This window comes from Entelurus aequoreus, linkage group LG04, assembly GCF_033978785.1.
Source record: "Entelurus aequoreus isolate RoL-2023_Sb linkage group LG04, RoL_Eaeq_v1.1, whole genome shotgun sequence".
Lineage (NCBI taxonomy): Eukaryota > Metazoa > Chordata > Actinopteri > Syngnathiformes > Syngnathidae > Entelurus > Entelurus aequoreus.
The window spans coordinates 33,201,168-33,213,435 of NC_084734.1; the positions used below are offsets into that span (position 1 = coordinate 33,201,168).

The 12,268-nt window shown below is 40.4% G+C and overlaps 1 protein-coding gene across 2 annotated transcripts in view; it reads left to right on the forward strand.

The window, feature by feature from the left end:
• wasf1 (WASP family member 1) overlaps positions 1–2,420 on the forward strand; it is a 148,413-nt gene extending 145,993 nt beyond the window's left edge. Inside the window, exon 9 of one of the 2 annotated variants that reach the window (XM_062044635.1) lies at positions 1,346–2,420. In XM_062044635.1, the coding sequence (XP_061900619.1) occupies positions 1,346–1,503 (158 nt within the window). In that variant the 3' untranslated portion in view covers positions 1,504–2,420. The remainder of the gene's footprint in view (positions 1–1,345) is intronic. The other variant, XM_062044634.1, reaches the window with a different exon arrangement.
• Positions 2,421–12,268: the final 9,848 nt, after the last annotated feature.

The window sequence follows — 12,268 nt, forward strand, 5'->3', positions numbered from 1 at the left end:
GGGTCTACTGAAAATGTGACCAAATCTGCTGGGTCAAAAGTATACATACAGCAATGTTAATATTTGGTTACATGTCCCTTGGCAAGTTTCACTGCAATAAGGCGCTTTTGGTAGCCATCCACAAGCTTCTGGTGGAATTTTTGACCACTCCTCTTAACAAAATTGGTGCAGTTCAGCTAAATTCGTTGACATTTTGTTGAAATTTCTGACATGGACTTGTTTCTTCAGCATTGTCCACATGTTTAAGTCAGGACTTTGGGAAGGCCATTCTAAAACCTTAATTCTAGCCTGATTTAGCCATACCTTTACCACTTTTGACGTGTTTTTGGGGTCATTGTCCTGTTGGAACACCCAACTGTGCCCAAGACCCAACCTCTGGGCTGATTTTAGGTTGTCCTGAAGAATTTGGAGGTAATCCTCCCTTTTCATTGTCCCATTTACTCTCTGTAAAGCACCAGTTCCTTTGGCAGCAAAACAGGCCCAGAGCATAATATTACCACCACCATGCTTGACGGTAGGCATGGTCGTCCTGGGATTAAAGGCCTCACCTTTTCTCCTCCAAACATATTGCTGGGTATTGTGGCCAGACAGCTCAATTTTTGTGTCATCTGACATCACATGGACAAAGATAAGACCTTCTGGAGGAAAGTTCAGGGGTCACTTTTAAATCCGAAGCAAAAGACAGTGCATGCATGCCCTGGCGGATACTGTTCTAGATGAGGGTTGCTACTGTTCTGTACAAGCTTGCCAGTAGTGTGGAATACAGAGTTATTGGTAATCAGTTTAAAGTGCACTAATGCAGCGTCAAGAGGGTTGTGTATGTTTTCTTATTTACCTCGTAATATACCTGCTTCATTCTCTTCCATCTCATTCCTATTTCGTTCGGGAGTCCTAATCGTCATTTCCTTAGCTACCTTCTTAAATAATGTTTCTTTCGATGCACTTCAGAATGTTCCATTATTTTAATTTGTGAAGCAAATAAACAGTTTCCTCTTCATTACAATTTTTTCTTATGTTATTATTGAATTGTATCTGCTTCCGGGTTACATCCTGCGCATTAAGACTGGCGCATGCGTGATACAAAGGGTCCCCTCGGGCGGCACACATCCACTAGAGAGATCTGGTTTTCAGTAGCATAATCCAGGTGTGTTAGTCTGATTTTTCAAAACCAAACACGATCGGATTAAGGTGTTTCCATGGGTTGTAGGAGGCTTATTTAGAGCTAAACTATTTGAGAAATCTGACTAATTTAGTGCATGGACATGTACTGAGTGACAGAACCAGGTAACACAATGAAAACGTGTCTTAAGCCTTACCCTTTCCACTTTTCTCTCGCCTTCTTTAGGCATTCAGCTGCGAAAGGTGGAGGAGCAGCGAGAGCAAGAGGCTAAACACGAGCGAGTGGGCAACGACGTGGCCACCATCTTGTCCCGACGCATCGCCGTGGAGTACTCCGACTCGGAGGACGAGTCAGAGTTTGACGAGGGGGACTGGATGGAATGATAGCCAGCCTGCGGACACCTTTTTTCCTTTTGCGTCTGTCTTGTCGTGGAGAACTTCCATTGCTGTCCGTGTTGTGGTCTTTTTTTAGTGGACTTCATTCCGTTCTGTTTTCTTTTAAGAAGAACCACTTTTTCCTTTTCTTTTTTCGTGTCTTACCTGTATTGTATAAAAGAAAACAAAAAAAAGACATGAAGGCATGTTGCATTTAGTTCTTTAGCACATTTTCACCACCTAGTGGATGGATATAATAATATTACATGCTCTTTTTTTTTTTGCTTTTTTGTTTTTTATCAACATACCTGCAGTTTTCTCAGGCTCCATTGCTTCATGTATCCTCAGAACAAAAACAGTGTGTTGATCGAGGGACTGCACAACCTTTAACCCCAGGGAAATACACGCTTGGAGCGTCTCTCCCTGTCCAGGTGGTGTGGCGTCCTCCAAGGGCCGCACATGCTTGTCCATATCAGGAAAGACGAATCTCTGAGCCATTATTTTTAAGAGTGTTGTACTTGTCACAAACAAGGACACCTGTGAGTGGATGCCGCTGTAGTTGTCCCAAATTAATATTTAGTCCAGGTACAATTCATACACCAACAATGAAGGCAGCTTCCCCCTCCACACACACAGAGATACCCTTTACTGTGTAACGAGAGGCCTTACCTCGTTTGCTTCTACGGGAAAAAAAACAGTTTCGTGTGATTAAGACGTTCTGCCATCATTTCTGTCTGTCCTGTTCTTTCTTCGACTTGCCTTATCGTCCGTACAAAAAACAACACGTGTCGTTGAGTTGATGAATGTATCGTGCCGTTACTACTTACTTGCCTGCGCTTGTATGGATTTGCTCTTTCTGTTTGGGGGGGTGAGGAAGGACGGAGGGGATGGGGAAAGGCGGCAAAAAAGCCTGGTTCGGAAGACAGAAGAAAAAAAAAAGATTAATATCATGTAACTTATGTAACTGTTACAGTTTGCTTGAATTAATAAAACTCTAATGAATCCTCCTTGACATATTAACTTGGACCCTATTTGCCCACCGGTGGGAAAAAAGTATGTTTACAAAATCTAATAGTCAAAGGGTTGGGAAGGAAAGGCAGGGTATGTACGAACATTTGTCACGAAATGAACGTCGCTGTCGCTTTAAAGAGGAGGAGCTCCTCTTGCCACATATGGTCAATACATGTCGCATTCGCACAAGCAGCCTGTCATAGCCTAAATACACTATATTGCCAAAAGTATTTGGCCACCTGCCTTGACTCACATATGAACTTGAAGTGCCATCCCATTCCTAATCCATAGGGTTCAATATGATGTCGGTCCACCTTTTGCAGCTATTACAGCTTCAACTCTTCTGGGAAGGCTGTCCACAAGGTTGCGGAGTGTGTTTATAGGAATTTTCGACCGTTCTTCCAAAAGCGCATTGGTGAGGTCACACACTGATGTTGGTCGAGAAGGCCTGGCTCTCAGTCTCCGTTCTAATTCATCCCAAAGGTGTTCTATCGGGTTCAGGTCAGGACTCTGTGCAGGCCAGTCAAGTTCCTCCACACCAGACTCTGTCATCCATGTCTTTATGGACCTTGCTTTGTGCACTGGTGCACAGTCATGTTGGAAGAGGAAGGGGCCCGTTCCAAACTGTTCCCAAAAGGTTGGGGGCATGTAACGTTCCTTTCACTGGATCTAAGGAGCCAAGCCCAACTCCTGAAAAACAACCCCACATCATAATTCCTCCTCTACCAAATGTCACACTCGGTACAATGCAGTCTGAAATGTACTGTTCTCCTGGCAACCTCCAAACCCAGACTCGTCCATCAGATTGCCAGATGTAAAAGCGTGATTCATCACTACAGAGAACGTGTTTCCACTGCTCTAGAGTCCAGTGGCGACATGCTATACACCACTGCATCCCACGCTTTGCATTGGACTTGGTGATGTATGGCTTAGATACAGCTTGTTCGACCATGGAAACCCATTCCATAAAGCTCTCTGCATACTGTATGTGGGCTAATTGGAAGGTCACATGAAGTTTCACGACTGAATTTGTTGCACTGGTGGCATCCTATGAAAGTTCAACGCTGGAAATCACTGAGCTCCTGAGAGCGGCCCATTCTTTCACAAATGTTTGTACAGTCTCCAAGTTTAAGTGCTTGATTTTATACAGCTGTGGCCGGGCCAAGTGATTAGGACACCTGATTCTGATCATTTGGATGGGTGGCCAAATACTTTTGGCAATATAGTGTATATTGCCAAAAGCGCTTTTTTTCACCAAGTACCACTTCAGAAAACAGTTGGCTTTCCAACTACCATCATGACCAACATTAAAATACCGTAGCGTAGTAGGGCTAACTATTCATTAAAAACAAGGCAGATGTTTTATATAAAAATTATATTTAATATTTTTGGCCACTGTAACATTACACCCAGTTTGAACAGTAACACTGTGTTTCAATATGGGAAAATTAAACACTACTTTTTAAAAAAAAGTGATTATTTGGCGTACCACTAGATCAGGGGTGCCCACATTTTTTCTGCAGGCGAGCTACTTTTCAACTGACCAAGTCGAGGGAATCTACCTCGTTCATATATATAACTCATATTTATTTATGAAAGAGAGAGTTTTGTTAAGTTAAAGGTGTTTAATGATAATACAAGCATGTTTAACATACATAGATTCCTTCCTCATCTTCATGAAGACAAGAATTAAAGTTGGTGTATTACCTGATTCTGATGACTTGCATTGATAGGAATCAGACAGTGGTGCTGATAACGTCCGCATTTTCAAATGGAGGAGAAAAAAAGTCCTCCTTTCTGTCCAATACCACAAGAAAGTGGTTGGTTTTGGCATCTTATTTTTCCAGCTTCCATGCTCCTTTTTATACACTTTACAAGAAATACATTGGCGGCAAACTCCGTAGCTCGCTAGCTTGTGCATGCCAGCTTTCTGAGACTCTTATTTTGTTAACACAGGCAGGAGGAAGCAGCGCTTTTATTGTGAAGACAGGAACTGCGCAGTCGGTCTTTAGAGTTTTGACGGCAGGTACGGCGCGAGAGTCAGTTGAAATAAAAAGTGTTTCTCGCCTTCCTGTCGGTAATTTTTTCTTAATAATGATCTGGCAGCAGCCAGCATCATCTCACAAGACCCTCAATCAAGTGACGTAAGTGACGTCTTGGTGAAGATCGATGATCGCTAATTTTTAGGTCTATTTTTTTTCATGCCTGGCAGGCGATCGCCTGACACACCCTCCGCGATCCACCGGTAGCTCGCAATTGACGTAACTGGCCCCCCTGCACTAGATAGAGCCTGCGTACCACTTGTGGTACACATTACCACAGTTTAAGAATCACTGTCCTACATCGTTGTCTGAAATTTGAGCTACTATCCCTCTCTCAACACAATTATTCAAAAGCAGCTGTGGATTTTTATAAATTAAGAGTCAAAGATGATGGACTATTCTCCCTGCATACACTTACAGTAATGTTGCAGCTTTTGTTTTTGTAATAAGTATTCATTATTCTTGGCCATTATCAACACAGCAGCAAAGCGCTCACTGTACCATTTGCAGTAGCTTGCATCAACAAAGCAGGGCATTCCTACAGTTGTATGTGCTTTAACACATATTTAATCTTTTTAGATTAAAACAAGAAATACATGTACCCAATTAGTGGAACAGGCCAACACTTTATTATTATTATTAATGTTAACAACAACACACTTATCCCTATTTTATCAAAGGTCAATTTCAATGTATCTATTTAATACTAGGATGGCACACATTAATAAACATTTCTGTAAATGATGTATATAAAATGCCAACAATTAATAGCAATAAGATAAAACATTGTCATAGCAATAAAAATAATACAATAAAGACAGATAACAATATATGCAGTAGGTATGCATTAGGAAAAAGTAATCACATCGGTAAAATATGTGCAGATGTTCTGTGGTTGTGACCCACGCTACATATACAGTACATATATGCATTGTACACCATAAAGGGGGAAAACAGCTCAATATGTACACTTTGGACAGGATTGGAAAGTACAGAATCATTGGAACATTGTTTTTGTTGAAATTACATTTGTTCCAATGAGATGAAAGCAAACACACATAGGATTTTTTGGGGTGTTCACACATTTTACATTATAATAACAAACATGATAACAATGGGATAATGACCTGTGTCACAGTAATAATAAACCATATTTAATTGAACTATAATCTATTGAATTAAATATTGAACTATACAAATAACCAATAAAAACTATTGCATTTTAAAATAAACTCCCCTAAAAACATTAACATATACTATCAGTAGTAATATTGTATAATTGGATATATTACTCATACAGTTGTTTATTTATGCAATTAAAAAAACCTATATAAGCCTATATAAATCAGATTTCTTGAAATTAGTATTATTTTAACAACTGAAGATAGGAAACATGTTCTATGTTAACATAAAAAAAAATATTAATTATATTAATATAGAAGGGCAGCACGGTGAAACAGGGGTTGGTGTGTGTTCCTCACTATATGAAGGTCCTGGGTTTGATCCCCGGGGTCTTTTCTGTGTGGAGTTTGCATATCCTGTGTGGGTTCCCTCCGCGAGTCCAAATAATAATATATATGTATATATATATATATATATATACAGTGCTCAATACCGGGGTAGAGCTGAATATACGTTGTTAGGTCAGGAAAAAACACAGAGGCTATTTTATCCATACAAACTCCCCTGAAGAGCAGGGAAATCTGCGAAACAGGCTTGAAGGGTTTAAACAGCTTCTGTGTTTTTTCCTGACCTAACATATACATATATACACATATATATATATATATATATATATATATATATATATATATATATATATATATATATATATATATATATATATATATATATATATATATATATATATATATATGTTAGGTCAGGAAAAAACACATGTATCCATTTTCTACCACTTGTCCCTTTCGGGGTCAGGGGGGTGGTGGAGCCTATCTCAGCTGCATTCAGGGTACACCCTGGACAAGTCGCCACCTCATCACAGGGCTAACGCAGATAGACAGACAACATTATATACATATATATATATATATATATATATATATATATATATATATATATATATATATATATATATATATATATATATATATATATATATATATATATCCGGCTTCAGAACTAACCACTCCACTGACACATGTCTTCTCTATCTGACCGACCAGATCAAACATGAGGTGGACGCGGGCAAATACTGCGGCATGGTCATGCTGGACCTTCAGAAGGCCTTTGACACCGTTAACCACGCTATACTGTTGGATAAGCTCAGAGCAATCGGATTTAACAAAACCTCTTGGAGCTGGATGCAGTCTTACTTGGAGGGGAGGGAGCAGGTGGTAGAGGTGAACGGCACCGTGTCCCCCCCCCTCTCGGTGAGCTGTGGAGTCCCCCAAGGCAGTATATTGGGACCTTTACTGTTCCTAATATACATAAACGACATGTCATCGGCATGTGACTGTGAATTGTTTTTGTTTGCGGATGACTCTGCCCTGCTGGTATCCGGCAAGGACAAGTCACAGGTGGAGAAAATCCTCAGTGCTGAGCTGTGTAGAACTTGCACCTGGCTCGCTGACAAGAAGCTATCCATACACTTGGGTAAAACGGAATCAATCCTATTTGGGTCCCAATTAAACCTTAAGAAAGTCAATGACTTCACTATAAAAGTGGGTGACATTGTTATCACCAGGAAAGATGAGGTCACCTACCTAGGTTCCATTCTAGAGGCTAACCTTTCCTGTGATAAAATGGCAACCAAGGTAATCAAAAAGGTTAACCAACGAACGAGATTTCTCTACAGAATTTCCTCTCTGGTCAACAAAAGCACCTTGAGGATTCTGGCGGGAACTCTCGTTCAACCCTTTTTCGATTAAGCATGCACCTCCTGGTACCCTAGCACCTCCAAAACCCTCAAATCTAAACTCCAAACATCTCAGAACAAGCTAGTCAGGTTACTTCTAGACCTCCACCCCAGATCCCACCTCACTCTTACCCACTTCTCTAAAGTGGGCTGGCTCAAGGTGGAGGACAGAGTTAAACAACTTGCACTGAGCCTAGTCTATAAAATCCGCTACACCTCCCTGATACCGAAGTACATGTCAAACTACTTCCTTAACGTAAATGACCGCCATAACCACAACACCAGGGGGTGCTCCACTAACCACGTTAAACCCAGATTCCGAACTAACAAAGGTCTTAACTCATTCTCTTTCTATGCCACATCAATGTGGAATGCGCTCCCAACAGGTATAAAAGAAAGGGCATCTCTATCCTCCTTCAAAACCGCTATAAAAGTTCACCTCCAGGCAGCTACAACCCTAAACTAACACCCTCCCCGGATTGCTAATAATCAAATGTAAACAATCAAATGCAGATTCTTTTTCTTATGCCTTCTGATCTCTCTCTCTCTCTCTCTATGTCCACTACTTGATGTCCATATCCCCACCCCACCCCCCTCCACACTCCTGATTGTAAATAATGTAAATAATTCAATGTGATTATCTTGTGTGATGACTGTATTATGATGATAGTATATATGATAGTATATATCTGTATCATGAATCAATTTAAGTGGACCCCGACTTAAACAAGTTGAAAAACTTATTCGGGTGTTACCATTTAGTGGTCAATTGTACGGAATATGTACTTCACTGTGCAACCTACTAATAAAAGTCTCAATCAATCAATCAATCAATATATATATATGTATATATATATATATATATATATATATATATATATATATATATATATATATATATATATATATATATATATATATATATATATATATATATATATATATATATATATGTATGGGTGGGAAAAAAATCACAAGACTACATCTCTACAGGCCTGTTTCATGAGGGGTTCCCTCAATCATCAGGAGATTTTAATAGAAGCATTCACATACCATGGTTTATATAGGACACAGAACGGGTAGGTACAGGCAGGCGTAGGGACGTGGTGATTGGCTCATGTGTTACCTAGGAGGTGTTTCCTTCTGTGACGGCATGCTGATACAATTTCGCTGCGCTTGTTGAGGGATGACAGGTCTGGGCGGTATATAATAAACAGTTTCTCTTTTAAGCATAGGTTGCATCTTTCATTACCACTGTTGTAAGGTGTGCTGGATGCAACAATTTGCCATGTTATTGAATATTCAACATTATTGTCTTTGAGGTTTCAAATGTGTTTGCTGAGTTCTGTAGTATTCTGCAGGCTTTGGTTTCTGAAAGAGGCCTTGTGATTGTTCCATCTGGTTTTGAATTCTCCCTCAGTTAATCCTACATATGTGTCGGATGTGTTAATGTCCTTGCGTGTTACCTTTGCTTGGTAAACGACTCTCATAGTCATTCACATTGACGTCCCACTGGGGTGAGTTTTCCTTGCCCGTATGTGGGCTCTGTACCGAGGATGTCGTTGTGGCTTGTACAGCCCTTTGAGACACTTGTGATTTAGGGCTATATAAATAAACATTGATTGATTGATTGATTGATTGATGATTGTAAGCACCCCCCGTTGAGAGGGCAATCAGGTTTCTTGCGGCAGTTGCAGTCTTTGTCGGGTTCGCTCTGTCTGGTGGTAGATGGCTCCTTTGCAATTGCTTTGTTGTGGTTTGAAATGATTTGTCGTATATTGTTCATACAGCTGTAGCTCAATATAATGCTGTTCTTGTTGAATATTTTTCTTAGGGTGTTGCCTTTGGGGAAGTGTTTGTCGATCAGAGTGAGGAATTTGTGGCCAATATTAGTTGAGACGTTTTTACTGTATGGGGGGTTGTACCAGATAATGTTGTTTCGTTTTCTGTTCTTTTTTCAATCAATCAATCAATGTTTATTTATATAGCCCTAAATCACAAAAGTCTCAAAGGGCTGCACAAGCCACAATGACATCCTCGGCACAGAGCCCACACAAGGGACGTCGATGTGAATGACTATGAGAAACCTTGGAGAGGCATATAAGCATTCCCACAGAGCAACATTTGGCAACCAGGATGAGATGATAAGACGTTGGGTAAATACATGTGTAACGGCTACTCTTGCGTTCCAAAAAGGTTTGAAAAAATAAAAATAAAGTAATGCAGAGTAGTCTTGAGGAGGAGGTGTTTGACTCACTAAATTCCTTAATAAGCACTCGCGGAGATATTTCTAGATTCAAAATGATCATAATTTATTTTCACAAACAAAAAATATTCTCCGTGGTTGACTTTCAACATAATCAAAATAACTTATTTAGCGTGGCTTCAAAATAACTTTAGCGTGGCTTCAAAATAAGTTGTTTTAGCGTGGCTTGTTTAGCGGTAAACAAACTGTTTCACTCCTCACTCCTTCAACATGATAGACAGACAAAGGGCACCCAGCTGTCCTGTCTTCTTAATTATAGGAGGAGGAAGTGGCTCACCAGTAGGAGCGTGAGCAGCTGAAAACAATCAGTCAATCACAATGAAATCTAAAACATCCAATAATTCATTAACATCATTCTTGACATTATTTGATTTCATTGTCAAACAATTAATAAATAAATAATATAGATAGGCTCCAACTGGCTCCAACATCCCGGCCCCTAATTGTGTGCTTTAGCAAAACAATTACATAAATAATATTCACAGGAGCCATAATAGAACAATACAATCCAAACAATTATGTTCTTCAAATTCAAAGTTAATTAAGTTACTTGAGTTACTCGTCAAGTCTCTTCAAAGTCCGTAGTCATATCTGAAGCAGTCATCGAGTCAGGAGAACCGAAGCCCCCCTCAGTCCATCAAGCTGCTTCCATTAGCAGGCAGAGTTCATCTATTGGTCGTTGAACTGTGTTGGTCTTGGTTTTAACCAAAACACTTCTTACAAAGCCTTTGGCATCTGGAAATGTCTTTACTTGTTCCATGGTCTTAGATCCATGGTCTTGTTATGTGATTCCTTGTTCCATGGTCTTGTTATGTATTTCCTTGTTCCATGGTCCATGGTCTTGTTATGTAGTTCCTTGTTCCATGGTCCATGGTCTTGTTATATGCTTCCTTGTTCCATGGTCTTGTTATGTGTTTCCTTGTTCCATGGTCCATGGTCTTATGTATTTCCTTGTTCCATGGTCCATGGTCTTGTTATATGCTTCCTTGTTCCATGGTCTTGTTATGTGTTTCCTTGTTCCATGGTCCATGGTTTTTTTTGGAAGAAGAAAAGGAGGAATGCCGATGTCTTTCTTTCTCTCTGAACTTATCCTGAGGATAAGGCAGTGGCAGAGGATCGTGACCATCTTTAAGAAAGACTGAACTTGAGGCGATCTCCATAGAACATTTATCCTCAACTGACATCTCATTTTTCTTCTCATATATGTTTTCAGAGAAATCCTGGTTATATTGTCTGATGAGGAGGTCCTTCAGCTCAATTACTGAGATTCTGTTAGTTGACACTGCAACGGGCCCAGCATGTTCTGTAGCACTGCAACTGAGTGGTCCAGTTACCACCCATCCCAGTCTGGTTTGGACTGCATATGGTCCATTTTGTTGACTGTTTATTATATTCCACGGCTCCATTGCCCGAGGAACATCAGTCCCAATAAAAAGTTCAATGTTTGCTTCAATTTCTTTTAAGTCAATGCCACCAAGATATGGCCACCTCTTCAAGTCAGCCTTGGTGATGATGTTTTTCTTTGAGACAGGTATCTTGCTCTGTGTGTACACTTTCGGCAGGTCCAGTGATGTGAACCCTTCCAAGTCTCCAACCTCCAGTCCTCTGACCTCATAGGTCTTCGCAGGCTTTTCCTGTCCCATTGTTCGCAAAATAATTTCTGTTTTGCGTCCTTTCACATTCAGTCGGTCCATTAGATTTTCCGTGCAAAATGTTGCCGTGCTGCCTGGATCGAGGAAGGCATAGGTCTGAACATAGCTGTTCCCTTTCCCGGCCTTAACTCTGACTGGCACGATTGAAAGTGCACAGTCTTTCCCGGCCCCGGTTGCATCACCGGCTGAAACAAGAGCAATGCTTATAGGGGTATCTTCTGTCTCAGCAGTGGGCTTCGCTTGCTTTTCCTGCCTTGGGCCTTTTTCACTTGGAATATGAAGTACAGTAGGATGTTTCATTTTGCAAACATGACACATTAATCTTCTTTTACAATTTTTGCTTAGATGACCTTTTAGTAGGCAACCAAAACAATATCCATGCCTTCTTAAAAGTTCAACCTTCTTGTCATGTGGCTGTTTTGAATTGTGAGCAGTCAATCAGAGCATGTTTGCCATGACAATATCCACATAAAGGGATGATACCACTGGGTGTGGTTTGAGCAGGTTGTTGTGGAACAGATGATTGTTTTACAGTGCATGTTGGTGACTCTGTATTCACAGCTACTGAAGTAGCAAAGCTGCTGTTCCTGCCTCTGATTGGTTTTAATCCACTTGTGCTTCTTGGAAGAGGCCTTTTCATTGTTGTTATTTGGTCCTGAATGTCTCCAAACAACGGATCCAAAAGCATCTTGGCATGCTTTTCCACAAAATTGTTAAATCTGATTCTCCTGCCAGTTCTCTGTTGTGTCTCATAAGCTGTGCTTCGCCACCTTTCTCTGAGTTTGTAGGGTAGTTTGGATGTAATTAGCCTTAGGTTCGATGGGATATCAAGTTCCTCCAAATACTGTAAATCTTGCATTACATTACAGCATCCTCTCAAATACAGTGCATATGCATGCAGCATTTTCCCATCCTCAGCTTTAATCAC